General features: G+C 45.1%; 2 protein-coding genes across 5 annotated transcripts; both read right to left on the reverse strand.

Annotated features, from left to right (window-relative positions):
* Positions 1-3,513: 3,513 nt before the first annotated feature.
* PNLDC1 (PARN like ribonuclease domain containing exonuclease 1) lies at positions 3,514-14,883 on the reverse strand. Of its 4 annotated transcripts, none has more exons than XM_084201935.1 (19): positions 14,779-14,883; positions 14,227-14,284; positions 14,037-14,110; positions 13,107-13,140; positions 12,857-12,980; positions 12,147-12,235; positions 11,764-11,870; positions 10,352-10,431; positions 9,236-9,373; positions 8,526-8,595; positions 8,189-8,274; positions 7,907-7,962; positions 6,799-6,863; positions 5,941-5,994; positions 5,685-5,727; positions 5,046-5,145; positions 4,422-4,597; positions 4,158-4,256; positions 3,514-3,634 (listed from the first exon to the last, which is right to left on the reverse strand). In XM_084201935.1, the coding sequence occupies exons 1-19, from the start codon at positions 14,852-14,854 to the stop codon at positions 3,568-3,570; spliced, it is 1,596 nt and encodes a 531-aa protein (XP_084058061.1). In that variant the 5' UTR covers positions 14,855-14,883; the 3' UTR covers positions 3,514-3,567. The 4 variants fall into 4 exon arrangements, 2 of the variants coding, with proteins under 2 accessions (XP_084058061.1, XP_084058060.1); XM_084201934.1 differs by having other exon boundaries at positions 6,799-6,866; XR_014616001.1 differs by lacking the exon at positions 3,514-3,634 and having other exon boundaries at positions 5,063-5,145; positions 6,799-6,866.
* A 1,032-nt stretch (positions 14,884-15,915) lies between these two features.
* MRPL18 (mitochondrial ribosomal protein L18) lies at positions 15,916-18,810 on the reverse strand. Its single transcript, XM_084202560.1, has 4 exons — positions 18,669-18,810; positions 18,039-18,219; positions 16,377-16,611; positions 15,916-16,118 (listed from the first exon to the last, which is right to left on the reverse strand). The coding sequence occupies exons 1-4, from the start codon at positions 18,718-18,720 to the stop codon at positions 16,047-16,049; spliced, it is 540 nt and encodes a 179-aa protein (XP_084058686.1). The 5' UTR covers positions 18,721-18,810; the 3' UTR covers positions 15,916-16,046.
* Positions 18,811-19,961: the final 1,151 nt, after the last annotated feature.

A 19,961-nucleotide genomic window follows, 5' to 3' on the forward strand; every position in this document is an offset into this window, starting at 1 on the left:
CCAGCGCTCCTGGGGATGTGGTGACAGCTCTGCAGGACAGCCAGCACGGTGTCAGCCATGCCACACCTCCAGCAGACCAAGGCATCAGAGGTCTGGGCTCTCCCCAGCACTGCGGGTCTGTATGGCCTTTGCAGAGAAGCCTTTCAGATGCCACTGGGCTGATGCAACATTCCCCTTCCAAGGGTGCCTTGTGTCCGACTGGGTACAATCACCCCCTTTTCCTTAAGCATAAGGGTTGTTGAAAGAAACACACCCATGGCATTTCATGCACTGCCCTTCCACTCAGCCTTCCTGGGGGGCTCTCCAGTGCTGGGACTACAGCAACCAGTGGAGAGGGACTGCTGGGAAAAGCCATGGGAAAAAGGGAGATAAAAACTAGAAAATAAAAGTCAGATTTGCTGCTGCATATAAAAGAACACCACAAAAATGTGTTAACAGAGCAGTTGCACAGCAGGGTTTTCCCGTGTCTAAGGCATATGGAAACTCTGTCAGTCTCTTCATCAGCACACAAAGTTCTGACCCAGCTGTGGTGCTGCAGTACAGCCAAAGCTGTTCTGGCTTGAGGGAACCTCCCACCAAGGGGCTGAGCACTGCTGGCACTTGGAACCAGGCTGTTGCACATCGTTCATCCAGCAAGACATCTGCAACCTCACTGTTCCAAGGTTTTCCACTATGATGTCTTTTGAATGAAAACATACTGTGAAGAACTGCTGGTTCACACCATTTGAAAACATAGAACTATAAAAAATTTTCTTCTATATGGAAAAAGTATCTTTTCAGAGAGGTAAATCCTGCTCTCCTGTCCTCCAGTGCCAGTGGGAATCTGGCCTATTACCACTGAAGCCATGAGCAGCAGCAAGAACAGAGGAATATTTAGAGATAGTTCTGCCTTTTCCATGCCTTCTCATTGGAATGGAGATGTTATATCAAAACCCACATATTTAATCTTAAACATATCAAAAAATTGTTGTTGTCAATAAATATATTTTGATCTGCAGTGTTCCATTTGCAGGGCTATATTTTTAGCATACACCTTCACAACTTGAATTTTACCATTTTTTTTCATTGAGGGTTGGAATTATCCTTTCAAGCCTTGCAGCTGAAGTACAATTTTCTCACAGAGCTAAGAGGCAGGTGTGCTGTAACTGCTGCTAGGGACTCTGCTGTGGTTTTACCACTGTCTAGGGGAGACAGGTTTGATTTTCTGAACTGCCAGCCCTCAGAACAACTCAGAAGCTCTGACATGCACCTCTTCAGGGCCAGAGTCACAAGTCAGGTTGCACCACCATGAATTGGCCTCACAAGAATCTAAATTATCTCCTACTGTCTAAATTATCTCCTTCTTGCAGGAGACAGGCAAGAACAGGTATAACCTGAAAAACTTTGGATACTTCCAAGTTCAATTAGTAAGAATTATCTAGTCTGAAGCAGAAGCAAGGGCTGAGGTTGGAATGGCCATATTGACGTATTCAGATTGTGTCTTGATCGACAGCAGTTCAGAAAAACTTGCAGCTCTGTTCCCAGGGCCAAAAGCCTCTGATTTGTTTGACTAGCCCCCAGCTAACACATTTCATTGGAAGTGACTGCCAGTATGTCTCAATGAGCCCTTCAACAGGCTCTAAGCAGCGAGGGACCCTTGATTATCAGAGAAGACAACTTGTTTCTGTGAAGTCTTCCCTCAGAAGATCAGAACATACTTAACTCACTCTGATCTCTTCATGTTTTTACTCTGCATGTAAACTTAACTGATTTATACTAGGAATATCTAGTAGTTCTTCAGCAATTGTCGCTTCTCCCAGCTCAGAAGCAGGAAAATAAAGTCTCTACACCACGTTGCTACATGAGGTGTGTCTGTCTCTTGGAAATGGAAGACCCATAGGCTATTTCTCCCCAAAGGGTGAGAGGATCTCTACTTTTGTCCATGGGGAAGTGTGCTTCTCTAGAGGGCGAACCAAGAGAGAGAACAGCACTGCAGGGAACTGAGTCATTATGTGCCTGTATGCCTCTCTGAGAAGAAAATGGGAGGAACAAAATTTAAAGACAGAAGAATTTCTTTGTTCCTTCAAAGTGCAGGCTCTCTTAGAAATTCCTGGGCTTCTCACAGGTAACAGCATCTATATCTTCATGATGCCCAGATTGTAAAGATTAGATGCAAGTGAGGCTTTGTCTCCTCACATTTAAACAGCTAGCTGAATCCAGATCTCAGAGAACAAGGGTATTATGTTTCCCAAGAAGAATGTTTTTATGTGAAAACACATGCTACTGTATATAACACCCAGTGAAAATCTTCCTAAACCTACACAACACAAAGAGCCTGTGCTCTTCTTGACACAAGGGGGGTGTCTAATGATGCTAGAAGACAAACTAACATTACAGAATAAGCAGGGAGACACACTGGTACTTGAAAGAACACTGTGACAGAGAACCCCATCACTAAAGGGTTATAAAAAAGGTCTTCAAGAAGTCAGTTACTTGTCTTGTAGGAGCTTGTTTATGAAAGAAGAACTGTAAACCACAGCTTGCAGAACTCAAGAACCGCATGTGAAGATTTGCTGCCCCCCTCCCCTCAAGAGCAGCAGGCCCCCAGCAGCAGAGAGCATGTGATCCTCAGGCACACTGCAGTGCTGTGCTGCTGCCTTAAGGTCCCCTGCAGCAACTCCCACATTACAGTCAATTAAAGGCAGATGCTGCCTATTAGGTGAGCATGGGCCCCATCCAATTAAGTCTGACTAATGACATCTAAGAACCATCATATGGAAACCCTGGATCAACAGATTATTTTTAAGAAGAGGAGATTAATTTTAAAAAAATCTCTGAGGACCAAATTCCCTGGATTGACAAATATTCCTGCTATATCAAGACAAACTGATCCACAAAGCATGTCTCATACTACTTTGGACACAGGACTGCTCACATGCTGAGCACTAGAAGCAAGCAGAAATGTGTGCTGACTCACCTGACCTCTGTATACTCCACAAACTGGAACCTGATAAATTCCACTTATCTGTGTCAAACCTCAGCTACACTGCCACTGAAAATACCAGTGCATGATACTGTACTGACAGCACTGCAAATTATTTACTATTCCCCAGAATCTGTCATGAGCCCCAAGAGTGGTTTCTCCATCAACTCTGCCCATTTTCATTTGGTAAACAGTGACATTTCCCCTGCTTTACAACTGAAGGTAAAAATAGCATCTTTCATTTCATCACTTCCTGAATTTTATCAGAAATGTGTTTTAGGCAGCAGGCACCGGCACTGGGAACAAACTGAGGGTACGAATAGCTGTGAAGAACCTACACAGGACCAAAAAAAATTAGGCATTGAAACAATCATCTCCCCCTTCAGGAGGAGATGATGCTTTGAGCAGATTACAAAATACCACAAATTGCAAAGCAACACACCCCCTTTAAAAAACAGATTTCCAAGAAAACAATTCAAACAGGTATTAATTTTTGGCTTTTTTTCTGGTTTTTTTTCTCATTTTATTGAACAAAACAAAACGGACAAACACAAGAAATAAGATTATTGCTCCTCACATCTCATCTCTACAGTAGTCCTTTGGAGTCAACAGCTGCGAGCTCCTCCAAGCACAAAGGCCAAGAGAGACCACAGTGCCACAATACCAGAGATTCTATGAGACAAGAATAATAAAATGCTGTGAGGCTACTTATATGTACAGCTTAATTTTTTGTTTATTAAGAGCTTTTTCAAACCATGTCAAGGGAGAAATTCACCCTTCATGAGCATCACTGTCACCACCTCACAAGAGGGATGCACTTTGAATCTGGAATTCTCTCCCACTGCCAAGCTTTCAACTCAGCTGTAGAAAAAAACCCACATCCATCCCACACCTGAGATTCTGCCTCCCTCTCATCAAGCTTATTAGAGGTGCTACAGCTCATTAAGATTACCACCTCTCTGCTGTGACAGCACATACGTAGTTTTGTGCTATCCTCGGGGTAACATTCCTGGGTTAACCATGAGCGAGATTAAAGTCCAGTCACCCAGGGCTGAAAGCTCACGAGCAGCCACCCAGCACCTGGCAGGAGGACACTGCAAACACGAGGCAGGCTCCTGCTGTGCCCGGGCCTCGGACCTGAAGGGAATGCTTCCCCCGCCCCGCCCCACACCATTCCTGCGCTCCCGCAACTCACTGCAGCAGGCAGTTCACGCTCGGCGAGTGCCTCCAGTGGCGATAGACGGAGACCTGCAGGTGCGGGTGGTGCCTGTAATCCCGCAGGACCTGCCTGACGCTGCAATGAAAGCACGGCTTGAGCTCAGCCCGCAGGCTGCTTACAGCACCCCACTGCTCAGGGCAGCAATTTCTATCCAGGAGCTGTCACAGCAGAGAGAGGGTGGGACAAAGGCCTGGATCAGAGGAAGACAGGACTGAAAGTTCAGACTTTCTGATCACTTACTGCTTGTATTTATTGGAGAGCAGAATGAACTGGTTCTTTGAAAGCCGTCTGACATCAAAGCGACAATGAGCCTTAAACTCGTGGTAAATCTGTCCCTCGGTCAGCCCTGGCCAGCCTCGGACATGAACAACCAAGGCAGGGGGATGGCGGCAAGGAGAATCTTCCCCAGAAAAATTCTGGAAAATGTACAATATTGAGACATATCTAAATTTGGAAATACTATAGAGCCACTATTAATATAATCAGAAAATATGCAGAACATGATAAATAAATGACAGGTTGTATAATACTGCTGATGGTGTAATTTTTTTTTTTTTGCCCCAAGATTCATCTAAATATTGTCATAAAAGCAAACTGTGACGACCACCACAGAGAAACTACCTGAGAAACAGTAAAATGGCTAATGCCATCTTACAGAATAACAACATAAATACATTTTGCAAAGCAGAAATTCAACTCATTGGCCATTTCAAAAGGTCCACTGCATCACTTTTACAACAATTTCTGCCAAGGTGGGCCCCAGCACCAGTGGATTCTGGATTACTCTCCTCTAAGGAAGCTATCAAGTAGCCTGCTGACCTATGTACCCCACAAACAGGTCGCAGACCTGCAATTCATACGCACAATGCTTGAAACACCACCTCGGATGAAATTCACTTTGTTCACATGCTCAGCTAACACGGTGAGGTACTGCGAGAAAGAAGGCTCAGCCTCCACCGCACCACTAAATCAGAAAACAAAAGAGAACAAAGTTTTGTTTCTCCAGTACTGCACTGCTACACAGTGTCAAGCTCTTCAACTAGTGACAAAATAGATATTTCAGATCTTAGTATCTTCCTACAGAAGTCAAAAAGCTGCAAGAAAAAGGAAGGGAACTTAACTGAAGGCACTGATTCACAGAGATTTCAAAAATGGAAACTAATGGAAAATTATTTGACCCTTACCCAAGTGAAGTGAACTTGAGAGAGCTTGTTCAAGAATAAGAAGTCACAATGTCATTTCCCAACCTCTGAGCCATCACATGGCCCCTGATTTCATTTTTAAAATGTCAGCTTTGACATAAAACTTTGACATAAATACTACTTTCAGATTTATAAAATGAAAATCTAATTAGGGCATGACATTTCCAATAACACTTTCTTTTGTCCAAAAGGAAGACCAGTCTGCGAAACAAAAGTCAGACAGAGCAAATGGAAGACTGTTTTCCATAGGAAAAACATTCCTTGTAATGCAATTTTCAGTCCACACTTAAACATTACTCACTCTGTGGATCTGCACAGTAGCAAATGAGCTGACATCAGAAGAACTAGAGAAAGGAATAATGAGGTGGCATTAGAAGAAAGCTAGAGAAACAGCTAAATACATAGAAAGCAAAAATGCATTGAAGTGCAGCTAAGTTACTAAGAGCAACAGACTGTATATAAACAAATATTTCTTAGCATCAAATAGATCTAGAGAGAAGGAAAAGATTATCAAATTTCAACACAAACTCTGAAGGAGTTTTTAAGAAACATTTTACCTGAACCACAGAGAAATGCATCATAGCCTGCCTCATGAGGAAATTTCTTCTCAGCTGTAAGAGTCCAACAAAATCAGGAAGAAGGAAACACATCTAGCATGCTGTGAAAACTACTACGCTGCAGAATCCTGAGATCCACTATTCTGAAGGTTCTTTTCCCCCTCCCTCAACTGTTTCCTTCCTCATCCTGAAAACTTTATACTCAGTAAAAAGTCTGTGCTTCTAGCATGCATTTTAAAACAACAACAAAAAAGAAGCAGCTGTTACATGAATGCCTGAAAAGCTTAGCAAGATGCACATTAAAAAAAATTAACTTTTATGAAAGTCTAAACTTTGAAACTTATGAAAGTCTATGGAAACCATTTCAAACACAGGAGGCCCTGTGCTGCAGGACATGATACTGCCAGGAGAAGCCAGAAAACATCTGCCTCACAGCCAGTATCACACAATGTCCTGGACACAACCTCCTGCACAGGCATCACTTAACCACACCAGCCACCAAGTTCCTGCTACTTTGCCCGTAGTTCCTTCTACCTTCCCTTCTAAGACAGCTGTTTCCCACCTCCCCTTGCCCCTTCCAAGGGCTCCTAACTTCACAGCCCAAGTCAGTTCAGCTCAGCCCAGCACTGTAAATGCTGTCTGTACCAGCAGCATGAGGCAAACCTGCCCTGCATTTCCCTCATCAGCTACCAGGGACATGCAGAACTTGGCAGCCCAGGCTCTGGGTCTGGACAAAAATCTGTATCAGCAGCTCTGGGCAAATTCAGCAGACCCCTCATGTTTTGTATGTGGTCACCCAGAGAGTACAACAAACCTCTTTTGATCTATCTGACTCTGAAGATTTGCTTAGGAACATACCGTATCTTGAGCAGCCACTTGCAAGAGCTATAACAGGGCACGGTGGACCTTTGGGATTCAGGTTGCTGCTAAAGACAAGTGGATGTGTGATGTTTTTGTCTTTCCTCAGTATGTTAGAGAAAAGTTACTGCTCTCTAGCAACCTGTAGCTTCATTTCAGAAAGAAGCTACTGGAGACTTTAAAGTGAACTTTGATAGGCCTCCAGGAAAAGGCCAAAATACTTACTTGAGTAATATCTACCAGTTTTATTCCTGAAAACTAACTCCTAAATACTTTCTTAGTCTCTTCTCTCACTCAAAACCTGGAAGCAGCAAATTTGTTCTAATTGCATACCAAAAAAAAAAAAGTGAGCAGAACTAAAACTGCAGGGGAAGAGGTTTACTTGATGGTTCTATTTGAATGGGGAACCCTGGAGATTAAACAGATATCCCTGGAATGACTGAAATAAAACAAAGAACAATCAAGCAGAATATGCAGTCTGAAATTGCTAATAAACAAACCCTCAGAATCCCAGTACTGTTTTAAAAAAAATATTAATTTTGCATTCTTGGAACTAGGGGGTAATGGGAAACAGGCAAAATTTTCCTTTCCTCAGCAAAACTGACATGCAAAAAAATTAATTCACAAAAGAAGCGTGAAGTAAGTCTCCTACCACATTATGAGTATGCTCATGAGGTACAACATCTACTCATGTGCTTCACTTGAACATTGTCTTCAGTTACTGCTTTGGGCTCAGTGCAGCCCTCTCTTAGGACAGGCATTTGAAATTAGAATGTATTTTCACCAAGAACTGCATCTTACTCATTTCAGAACATGGCATAAGCAACATAATTCTCAAGCTGAGTGTACAGCTGTATGCAAACCAAATTTGCGACCAATGAAATAATGGCGATTCAATGCGAGATGTGACTCAGGACAAATAATTTACTACACAATTTCTTTATAAGAAAGATGTGCAAACCCTTTGCTCCTAAATTTAGAAAGACAAGGATCCAATTGAAAAGCATTTGAGAGGAGGGAAAGTATGAACACAGGAAATGGCTGACTCTGAAATATCTTTCCAAAAAAGACACAGGGATTGCTGAAAGCTCAATTGGCCACCACTTACCTGCACAAAACTGCATATACCTCCACAAGACTAGATACTCGAGGAAACAGACAGTTCTATAAAAGAAGAATTTATTAGAAAACCAACCACAACAGACCTTATGGTGAGTTCAATTACTTACATTGCCAATTTGTTAAATGAGATCTAAAATTACAACTTCCCAAGGCAACACTGAGAACTGTTTGCAGGTCTGTTCTTATCACAGGGCACTGAGGAAAGATATCCCCTCTCTTGAGTGAAACACAAGTTAAAACTTCAAACAAAAAAACCTCTGCATCTCACCTTCTGCACAGCTTTTGCTACAGTCTTAGTGTCTATGATGACAGGAAACAGGTTGTGAATGTTCCTTTTAAACTCCTCATAGCTTTCTGAAAGCAAAGCACATGTGGATAAAGGCATCAGGAAACTGTGGAAAATCCAATGCAACCACAAAGTAATAGGAAAGAGAAGTGACAGCAGCAACAATGCTCTCTCCAGCATTTAGACCTCAGAAGAGGCAACCAGCCCTGCTGCTGGCTAAGCTCTGCAGGTATCTGTGGTGGCAAATTGCCACTGCACCTCCTGTTCCACCCCCAGTGCAAAGGCAGCAGCCCGGGACAGCAGCTACGCACAGCAGTACCTGGGAGGGGCCTGTAGAACTTGTCGTGAAGATGCATAAGGTCCATAAGCATGTTGTGTCCCACCAGGGGCTACAGGAGGAATATAAACATAACAGCCCATTGGAGCACATTTCTGAAGAGAGCTCAGAGGTAAACAACACAGGCACAACAGAGGTAAACAACAGAGGAAAAACAACACAGGCACACTCAACAGCTGTAACACTTTCCTCCAGCAGACAACATCCACACACCCTCACACAGGAGTCATTCAGGCTGCATGGCTCACAGGAGAATACTGCCTTCAGGAAATCAGACTTGTGGACCCTCTGAGAGGGTATTGTCTCAGCAGCATTCTATTTTCAGTGAACCGAAAGAGCTAAGTGGATTCAGGGTTCAGCTAAACAAGGTTCCAGCCATCAGATTTATATGCTCACTCACAAGGGCAGGGACAGTCATTGCTGCACATCACCATAGTCCTCTAAAGCTGAAATCCATTTGATAAGTGGCATACAGAACGTAAGTATTTCCACACAAAGTCAGACCAATGGTCCACATGGCCCAATAAACTGGTCTGATGCATGCTGAAAAGCACAGCTTGCCCAAAAGGCAAGAGTCTGCTCAGCTTTCTTAGATGGTGACTCAATCTGTAACACTAGGGTTTTTAATATTGCACTTAACACAGCAACATTAAAAAGAGATGAAAAATGAGAGTAGGGCTAAGGCATTTTACCTTCTTGACTTTAACAAGTATTTGGAAGAGGTTGGTGAAGCCCCGGGCAGACAGGAGAATGAGCTTTTTCTGACAATGGTCATAAGAAGAGTTCTCCAGAAGCCGACGGTGCTCTGGACTCACTTTTTTCACCATTACCTAAAAAGAACAGTCACCGAGTATCTCACTCTCCCATGTTAGTTCTATGTACATTGTTTACTGAGGTTCAGTAATGCTGAGGTCAAGTTCAGCTTCAAGACACTGAAGGACAGAAAAACTGCATCTCCTGGGACCGTCTCACTTCTATATGGAGATCAGTGCTCCAGCAACTAAACAGGCCTGCTCAAAGTGAGTCTTAATTGTGCTTCTCTACTTATGATTCCTACCAAAGGGCTTTTCTGAGCACAAATTAACCTAATTCAATTTGACTTGATACCAATATGGTACGTTCATAGTACCAAAAACCCAGAAACAAACAGCAATCATAGAAGCTGAGTCCCCAAAGGCAATACTTCAGAGGAGAAGGCTGGGTAATCTGACATTCTGGAGGCATTGGTTATCAGACCAAAGTAGGACTAATACAAAAAAAAAAAAAAAATTCTGTAAGTTTATTCTAAGCAACTGACTGATATCATACCCATAAGCCATAGTTTGAGAAGTCTGTAGGAAAACCATAGTTTTACTACAGAAAATATTGCACTGAATGTAAAATACCAGGAGCGAATAGCAGAACAGCAAATCACAGAGTAAAAGTCTTCAAAGCAACTCCATGGCAGAAGTCAGCAAAGGAAAACCAGAAAAATGCTAAAACTGTACATTCTTATGGAGGTATTGAAGGAGGGACTTTATTAGAAGTCTGAAGACACAGAGAGAGTGCCTCTAGAAGTGCTCCAAGGACAAGCACTTCCATTTAAAAGGATTTTGGGGTTACAGGACAAACAGAAACCAGAGTTGCTCAGTTTTCTGTATCCCTTTTTTTAGGATCCCACAATCAACATTTCCTTTGTCATTGCCTTCTTCTGCTCCTTGACCCTATCATTAAAAGTACAAGCAACATTTCAGAGTCCCTGCAACAATGCCAGTCTTATCTGCCCAGAGAGAAATCCTCTTTTCAAAAGGTCCACATTTCCATCTCACCTTCTTGTCTCCAAGAGGCTCTGTCCAAACATTTTCAAGAGCCTGCCTCAGAACCAGCTGAACTTCAATCATATGATAGCCTATGACACACAAAAAAAAGGCAGTAGAAGCTTCAGAGGTGCAGACAAGCCCATTAAGGAAAACACACCATTCCTGTAGACAGACGGACTGACATGTCTCTCCCCCAACATATAGAAAATATTCCTCAACATATGATCCTGGTACATTACCACACACAATGACTGAAAGAAAACAAAACAAACAAAATCATAGACACACACACACACAAAACCCCAAGAAAACAACAACCACAAACCCACAGAAATAAAACACAAAAAAACCCCCAAAAATCACAGTGAAAATTTCAGGCAAATGTGCTTTTGTAAGGACACAGAGGAAAGGAAAAGACTAACTGAAGAGGGAGGAAAGCTACTACTCTGAAAAAGACACTCTCTGGTTTGGGACAGTTTCAGTTTCAGAGCAACAGACCCAGAAGCCAAGCACACAAAAGGCACCAATGCATTTTCCCCCACAGCTGACAAGGGACTAACTCATTCCTCTTCTGAAGAGCATTAAAAGAGACACCTGAATCAGTCTTCTTGCTTACATAAATAAATGTCTTTCTTATCGCAGGTGCTCGCCAGGGCCAGACTCTATTAAAATATCAGTATCATATCTAGCTGACAAAGCAGATAAAAATTACAGCACAGTCTCAACCCCTCCTATTGCATACTCAGCAAAAAAACTCAACAGACAAAGCCTTGAATACTCTGTTCTTCCTAACCTTTTCTATATTCCCTGACCTAGAAGATGAAGTTTTGGGTTCTGTGAGTAAACCTACAAATTATTCCCTGCAAATATTCTCTGTTCTTCTAGTCAGCACAGAAGTTCCTCAGCTCTGCTATAGTGCTCCCAAAACCTAACACAGGGGTAAGTGACCTGTTTATTCACACTGGCATATATGTGTCTCTGTGGGGCTCCCTGTTGCTCCAACAGAAGGGACTCAACTCTGAAAGGAGGGGAAGAAAATAAACAAAAAACTAAATCACCCAGGATTTAGAGCATGTAAAATGTTATCCTGATTCAGAGTAACTACAAATTTTCCAGCTGCTGCTAAGAAGAAGCACAAAATGGAATTACAACAAAGCATGCTCCAAGCATCCAGACATCCACTTCTGCTTCAGAAAGACCTACCGCCCCAAGAGATCAGAGCAGAAGAGCCCAGAGATGAACTCCTGGCAGGAGGTGAAGTATAAACTGGGTAAAGAGTTGTAAAGGCAGGATGGGCACTGGTGCTTTCCCTCTCAATAGAGCAATTTAACAGAAGAAAGGGCAGTTATAGCCCCAAAGGTTCGCAAGAAATTATGAAGCCACTCAGAACCCACAGGTGCCTCAGAGGCATTGTTTCATACCACTCAGATCCTGCAGAATCATAGTATCCTCTTCTTTTGCTGCAGCTATCCAAGTGGTCACTTCATCAATAGCTTTCTTCAGAACATCCCTGTCTGCATTACTGGTGCTGAATGAGGGGAAAGAGGCAGTGTGAGAAACGCTCTTTACAGGTGAAGCCTTGTGCCTTGCTGTAGGAGTGCAAAAGCTTCATTTCCCAACATGCAACCAATTCTCCACATAATATCCTGTGATCTCAAACCTCCTTCAGACACCATGGCATGCTGGAACAGCTGGCAGGGAGCTGTTCAGCCTGACAGGTTTCAGTATTCCTACAAAATGTGATCTGAGTGAAGCTGAGCCATGAACACAGTACTGAGAAGACACCTCTCTGAGAAGCGCTCACCTGCAGACTTTCCAGGTACCTGCTAAGAGGTGCTGCCTAAGGATCTTCTCCTGTACCTCATTCATGTACGGGATTCCATCTTTGAGGAACTGAGGGGAGAGAAAATGCCAGGTTGGTTACATCTCCCTGGATTTTCTCACAGCACATCCAAGAATTAGCAGATTAGTCAGGACAAACAAACTCTAGGCAATCCAACAGGTATGAAGGAAAGAAAAGGATATTTGTCAACTGTAAAAAAAAATTTTTTAATCTTCTTTTACTTTTCCTTTAATAAGATGCTTCCAAGAGTCAAGAAGTCAGACAGTTCCTGCCCAAAATTGCAAAACAGTACTCTTATGGGATGACAGAGTCTGAATTTTATGGGAAATGTGGCAATATATAAGATGCTGGTAAACTGATACTTCTGCACCTTCATGGATAGTAAAGACACCCAGCAGGGTTTGTTTAGCAAATCCTTAGCTCACCAAAGGTAAGGTTTTGGGTTTTTTTTTGAGGCAGGAGAATCTGATGCTGCCAAGGATGTGGTTATTGCCTTTACATTAGTTCAGAAAAAACTCACTACCCCTGTTGATAACAAACTGCATGATGCATTCATACTTTAGGAAGATGCTATTTACCCCAGAAATGTTAACATTTAGGGATACTAATCTGATTTCTTCTGCAGTTGCACAGATTTCCTCTGTTGTGCATTTCTGGCAGAGATTACATACCTTGTTGTAGTCAAAGCCATAATGAGACAGGAACTGAATACTAGATGCAGAGAGGGTGAATTCGACATCCTTTATTCCCAGCATTGAGGGAAAGAGAAAAAAGTTGTATGAATGCACCACATACCTAAAATGAAAAGAAACATATCTCTAGAAGATAATTACAAGAAATAACTCTGCCCAAAGGGAATTTGGCTTAAAAGCTCTACTGCGCTATCCTCATTGTAAGAGAAAACTGCTTTTTTTTACTTACTTGTTTGAATTTTCTTTCGAGAATATTGCCAGCCCTGCAAGAAAGAAACCTCTGTTGAGATGACAGTGTTTAGCTGGATGTCTACTGATAGCCTGCAAATTAGATGAGGGATGTGGGGAACCCCTCAAGAAATACAGGCTTTCCATTCAGGAATGTCACTGTGCCAATCCTAGCAGCAACTGCCAGGCCACTCCCTGGATTCCTGAGAGCTGAACAGGACAAGCTTTCCCTGCTGTGTGGGAAAATCAGTCAAATCTGAATTAAACAACAAACAGACTGAACAATGGCAAGAGGTGAGATGGTGATAGTCTCTGGGACCAACGACACTACAACAGTGTTTGGAACAAGCTGGGCACCACAGGTTTTACTCCTCAGGTTCTTTTTTCTTCTGTTAATCCCTAAAAGGCACATGAAGATCTTACATGGTCTTTCAACAATATTTCAGACTGTTTTCAAGCTGGATTCTTGACTCCTTACTGGTTCTTAGCTGTCAATAGCTCTCCTCCACGGACCCTTTCTCATGCTGATTTGTTATTTTAGGAAAAACAGAAATAGCAGCCTTCATTTTCCTGACAGTCCCCTTACTCATAATGCACTGTATCAAATGACACAGCTTTGAACAGGAACTGCCATCATATGCTTCTTGCTTGCATCCTCTGATTTAAAAGCCTTGTATTTTTAACTGTGACCTTTAAATATGGTCAACTTTAGACCCGTAAAAACTATACAGCCCACCTGACTTTATTTATTAAAAAGTCGATAGTGTTAAACATCGCGGGGGGGGTGGGGGGGGGTGTGGAACCCAACAAGCAAACGTCTCTGGAATGAGCGAATTAAGACCAGAGCCACCTGCAGGACGCAGCTGATAGCAAAAGGCCAGTTACCTGTATGACCTCGGGAGATCACTTTCCGTGTCAGAGCCGCACTTACCGAGCTGAACTAGAGCGAAGCGCTGAACACTCTGCCTGGCCTTCACGTACCGCTCTGCAGGGGAGTCAAACAGGCTAGGAACAAAACCAGAATTGGGGAGAGGGGACACAAGAAGGGTTGCTATGCACAGGTTGTTCTCACAGGGCTAAAGCTACAAGTCTCCCTCACATTTCAAGTCCAACAGCTTTACCTGGGCTCGTTGTTTTGTAGGGAAGTTGAATGCAAACCAGTAAACTCCATATCAAGGGCTGTTGAAGTGGAAAGAAAACAAGAGAACCTGAATTTGAAGCATGCGCTTCACCACCACCAGGATGGGGGTCTCTCACACACTTCTCTTCACCGTAACCCTTCTCAAACCACAGGAAGCAGGCTCAAGAGAAAAAGCTGCGGGGCTCACACCTCCAGCTGCCTCACTCCTGCGGCAGGATGAGGCAGGGACACCTCCCCCACGCCCCTCAGGAGGGGCCTGCCTCACCCCGTGCTCTGTTCGTGCCCCCACGCCGAACCCCTAACACCTCTGGCCCCCAGCCGGCCGAGCGGAGGCCAACACCGGGATTCCCTTTTCCCGTCTGAATCCCCGCGCCTCAGTGCTCGCTGTTCTGGGCGCGGCAGCGCCATTATCGGCTGCCATACCCCTCAGTGCCCGGGTCCGCACATCGGGCAGGGGCCAGCCGCCCCCTGCGCGGCCGGGCGGGGGCCGTGGGCAGCACTGGGGGACAGACGAGACGCCCCCGAGGCTCACCCACGAATGTGGCGCGGAGGATGCGGCGCCTGAGGCGCGGCAGGCGCTGGGCAAAGCCCTCCGCGCCCACCTCCATCGCCGCCCTCCCGCGGCCCGGCCCGGCCCGGCCCGGCGCGCCTGCGTGCCCGCCGCTGCCCCGCGGGGCGGGCCCGATCCGCGCTAAGGGATGGGAAAGGCAGCGCCACGGGAGCTTCCAGCGTGATCCCAGCGGCGGGAACGAAGGACTGGGAGGTTTAGGCCGGAAACTGGAGAGGCTACGAAGGCGCCCGGCACAGCCCCCGCTCAAAGGGAGCGCAGGGGCAGCTCCCGCTGAGCGCCTGCCGGAAATACAGATCGCACAGAAGCCGTCACTATCTGAGAGCTGTTATTATTATGAACCAACAACTAGGTAAAAATCCAGTAAAACTGTGGTTTTTTTCATTATGTTTGAGGATTTAATAAAGATGCCAGAACCGGGGCGGGCTCAGTTGCTGCTGCCGAGCTCCGGCACAGAGCCCTGGCGTTCCCTTCTCCTGCCCCAGAGCACGCACACACGAGGCAGCAGGCACAGCACCGGGACACAGGCACAGGAGTTGCACTGAGCAGGCTCGCCTCCCTGAACTTGCCTGCCAGAGGAGTCCAACACACTTTCTGTGGGGATTTCACAGCCTGGTCGTAGTTGGGAGCTCTGCCAAACCATCAGGCAGAGACGCTGACAGCACCAGCCTGTGCCAAGCAGCAGACAGACACACAAGGGGAGAATGGGGCTCCTTATTCTCTATAGCACGAATTTCTGTAGATTCCCTTCTACATCTATCTTGCAATACTGAGATTCTAGTTAGAATCTCAGGATTGCAAGAAAGGTGCAAAGATGAGTTGGGGGAGTTTAATATTTTCACTAAGACTTTGTGCATCTTTATCACAGTTCTAAACATTAATGTAATGTCTACACTTCGCTAGGTTAGACTGGCAGTGTACAGGGATCAAATATCAAAGCATTTCCACAGTTCGGGCTGGAACAAACAAAATCAAATATTAAAAATATATCTTTAGAACGTTGAATGATTGATATAAATTTTGTCAAGCTGAACTATGGTAAATTTATTCTAGCATTAAAGGTGTTGATCATTTTAGAATAAAGAATATGACACACTCCTATCCATTTGAAAACATTTTATTGTAAGATGACACATTCCAGCGTTTTCCAGCTCTGGACCTTCCCTTTGCCAGTACACAACCCTAACGAAGCGATCCTTGTTCCTTGGAAAGTCTTCCCAATGATCTCCATTTTACCGGTAGATTCTTCGTGGCTCATGCAGAACAACACCACCCTCCTTCACAGCTTTCTCAAATTCCTGAATCTTGTTTAAAAAATAGACACAAATAAATACAAAAGAAAGCCAGCAGGACTTAAGTATCAGTGGGAACATGTTATATGGAGGAGCAGAGGTTAACAGCCCCATGGAAGCACAATATCAGGAACTGCAGCTTGTCAAAGCCCTTCTGGGTATTGCAAGGAGGGATTGTCAAGCCACATAAGAAAATTGAAGGTGAAGAGAAGTAAAATTAATGCCTAAAAAGGAAATAAGGGCCAAAGGAATAAGTAGATGGGTACTTGCCGAGTCACAGCGGCGTTCCCAGGGGATAATGGCTTTAAAGTTCACGAAGTTGATTCCTGCTTCCAAACAGCGCTGTGCAATTACACGGCCAAGGTTTCTGCATGCGGCTACTCCCTTGGGACTGTACAAGTGTCTCTTTATGGCCCACTCTCGGGTGGAGGCAGATACCACAACATCCCCGTTGGAGCGCTCGACAAAGGCTTCTACGTAATGCTGTGTCCGCTCTAGCCGTAATCTGAGAGCAGGAAAGAAGTAAAAGAGGATTATGATGTCTTTTGCAGAGAACAGAGTGAAATGCTTAAATTACTCCCTTTATTGCTTATGAAGACACAAAACAGGACTCATGTTGGGAGGAAAGGGTTAAAAGCAGAAAAATCGTGAGGAGGATTTGCTCAAGTGACCTTGCAGCTGAGAATGCCAAGTCCTGGAGAATAACATTGTGGGAAACCCCACATATTATGCCTACTGCTGTTTATCCTCTGACTGTTTTGAGAAGTAGAATCTCTGTATAGAGAACACAGGTGTTCGAAGAACCTTGGAGGCCCTCCCATGGACATGCTTGAGCTCCCTCTTTTGACAGACACACCATCAAAGCTCAGAGATCATAAAAAGCACAGGGGAGACCATAGCATGATGGTTTAGGCAAACCTAAATACCCCTAATAAATGGGTGCCAACAGCAGGCTCACTACCTGCACAGACTAGGCCTAACAATGCCGGCATTCCCACCTATGTCTCCACCTGGGTGTTGCTTTGGGATCCTTCAGTTAGCAAGTAATGAAATTAAGTGTACTCTTTGCATTTCAGCCATAGTTTTGTGATCATTTCAGTGGCCTGCCTGTGTCGACTCACACAACTCCTATTGCTAGCTCAGAAGGGCTAAATTCCAATAGCAACTCCTCATCAGTTACTCAGAGCCACAGTCCTACATTTTCTCGAACCAGCACCCACTCCAAACCAAGCACTGTACACCTGCACAGTGTGGAACAGATATATATGAGGAGAACTGCTCCAACAGAAATGGAACTTTGGGGTCACTATGCAGTCCCTTAAATGCTTGAGCTGACACAGCAGGTGTTGAGTTCTGACACAGCAACTTGTTGACATCTGCAAGTGGTCAGAAAATACCTCATAAGCCTCCAACATAACAGTAGAACATTTCTTAGGAGCAAATATTTCTTATTGCACTGAGAGAGTATCGGCTTTCCTGGATAGGGTTCTCCCCACAAGAACAAAATAAAGACTTTAAAATGCTAGCTTAAAATGAACTCATTTTCCAGAGAGCAAGTAAATTTAAAACAAAACAAAATCCACAAACATAAAACAACCCTAAACAGACTATTATGGTGCCTCAAATAAAACCATGAAGCATGGTAAGCACAGGAGTGAGAGAATCCCGAGTTTAAAAGCTGCTACTTAAGCAACATTACTGTTGCCTTAACAACAGATGGAAAAATTTTGACTACACATGCTTTCATGTGCTACTAGTCCACTCTTCTCTGAACACAGAGGATGCCTGCTGATTAAGAAACACTAATGTGCCAAGTGATTCAGCAACCCAAAATACATATTTTGTATGTGGGTTTCTGGGGTTTGTTTTGTTGGTTTTGTTTGGTTTTTTTCTTTTGGAGTCTTCATTTTTGGCAGTAACTTTCTGACTCACCTGTGCCAGAACTCACGCTTTGGCCACGTTGTCTTCCAGCCCCGCTCCTTCCTAGCCAGGGCCATCTGCTCCAAGTTCCGAGGATTTCTGTTAGTGAAGTTTGGGGCAACAACCTCATTTTCACTTGTGTCCACTTCAGTCTCAGTTTTGAGACTAGCTGTAGTTGATGCAAAACGAACACCTTGGGGGGGAGAGAAGATAAAAAACACCAAAGATTAAAAAAAACACATAGTGCAGACAGTAGAACGGATACAGTACGGAATGACGCAGCTTACAAAAGTCAGCAGGGCAGAATGATCTTGCTTTTATTTTTTTAAGTACCTAACAGATGAATGACAAGACCTCAACCTGTTTCTCCAATTTATGAGGTGAACTGCCAGTATACTAACGCCATTTCTAAACTCGTATATAAAATATAAACTCAGCCGTGACTAGGAGATCCCTGGGACCAAAGCTTTACAAAACACTGAAAGCGAAGTACAAAGAAACCAGAGGCAGCGCTACCAAACAACAAGGTATAAACCCTTCATCCTTGGCACAGCAGCACCGCCAAGACACCCGGCCGCCGGACAGCCACGGGAGCGCGGAGCCGCCACCCGGAAAGGCCGGTACGGCGAGCCCTGGGCTTACCCGCCGCACGGAGCCCGCCGGCCGCCAGCAGCAGGCGGCTGCTCAGCGCCATGGGGAGCCGGACCCGCCACAGCCCCGGGCGGCCGCCACTCCCCTGCCTCCGCTCAGGGACACCCGGGCGCCGCCATGCGCGAGGGGCGGCGCTTCCCGCGGAAGCGGCCGCGGGAATTCCGCCCGCCGCCGGCGGGGTCAGGCGGAAGCGCCGAGGGCGGGGCCGCGGCCGTCTCGCCAGCTGAGCCGCCCCACGGGTGGCTCCGGGCAGCATGCCTGTGCGCTACTCGCGTCTCGTAAAACAAAGCAAAAAATACTGCCCCGACTCGGGAGATCATCTTTTAACTTTTGCCCGTGGAAGAAGGGCTTTGGGGAACGCCGGCCTCCGGGTCGGCTTTTCCTAGAACGGGTGTAAGGAAGGGGGAATGGGTAAAGAGCAACAATTGGTGTTTCAGGAACTACCATCATCCTGTTTTAGGCTTCGTTCCAACTGCTCCTGCGGCACATAGGTACAGCAGAGCTTCTCTGCCTTCTCAAAGCATCCTCCTGCAAGCATGACCGTGCAGGAGCCTTACTGCTGTATTGAGGAGCTGTATTTAACTGCTGTAGTCCTGAAAATGCTTTTAATGAGTCATCTAAGAGCAAACTATATTGAAAGGAGGCCTGGTGAGACCCTGGCACCGCATGGCAGGGGAACTCTGGACACTGCCATAGGAGTCAGGTACAACTATGGCAGTGGAGGTCGCTCCTGGCCACACAAGGTACCTGCTTGTACCGGTTCACATCGTGCCCTACGAATTTATACATGCTCAGCCTCAGCCTTACAGGTTCCCCGTCTCCCCACCACTCCCTAAGGTTTTTCCCTCAGACCGTACCAAGTTCTTCCCCACCTTAAAAGCATTAACTAAGCCACTGAAAGTGGTAGGATGATAGGAACAGTTACAGCTCAGAGAACTTCAAACCATGCAATCGTGCCATTATCAAGTGCAATCGCAATCATGACTTAGGGTAATTCTCATTAAAAGTGTTCTGCCTAAAGTATCAGCTTGGAGCTCAGTTTCTCCAGGAAGCAGGTCTTCAGCTTCTTCATCTTTTGTCATCTCAGAACCCGAGATCGATCTCAGAATTTGCAGCCTTCCCCCAGAACTCGGGCTACAATCCCGAACAATGGGTAACGTGTTTGATAAGGGCGGGTATGGCCCCGGATGCCGCGGTCCCCACTTTGGGAAGCTGGATCTCTCCCACCGCAGGGCAGCGGGCGACATTCCCGCACCCATCCCTTGCCCCAGCGGCACTCCGCGC

Source organism: Fringilla coelebs (genome assembly GCF_963513975.1).
Source record: "Fringilla coelebs genome assembly, chromosome: 3".
NCBI classification, from domain to species: domain Eukaryota; kingdom Metazoa; phylum Chordata; class Aves; order Passeriformes; family Fringillidae; genus Fringilla; species Fringilla coelebs.

Coding starts and splice junctions, on each gene's coding strand:
- PNLDC1 (XM_084201934.1), bottom strand. CDS start 14,854: ATGGAGGTGGGCGCGGAGGGCTTTGCCCAGCGCCTGCCGCGCCTCAGG. Junction 14,111..14,226: donor CTACAAAACAACGAGCCCAG/GTAAAGCTGTTG, acceptor TTTTGTTCCTAG/CCTGTTTGACTCCCCTGCAG. Junction 10,432..11,763: donor GATTCTGCAGGATCTGAGTG/GTATGAAACAAT, acceptor TGTGTGTCATAG/GCTATCATATGATTGAAGTT.
- MRPL18 (XM_084202560.1), bottom strand. CDS start 18,720: ATGGCGCTGAGCAGCCGCCTGCTGCTGGCGGCCGGCGGGCTCCGTGCG. Junction 16,612..18,038: donor AAGCGTGAGTTCTGGCACAG/GTGAGTCAGAAA, acceptor TCCTGCTCTCAG/ATTACGGCTAGAGCGGACAC. Junction 16,119..16,376: donor GGGAACGCCGCTGTGACTCG/GCAAGTACCCAT, acceptor TTTTTAAACAAG/ATTCAGGAATTTGAGAAAGC.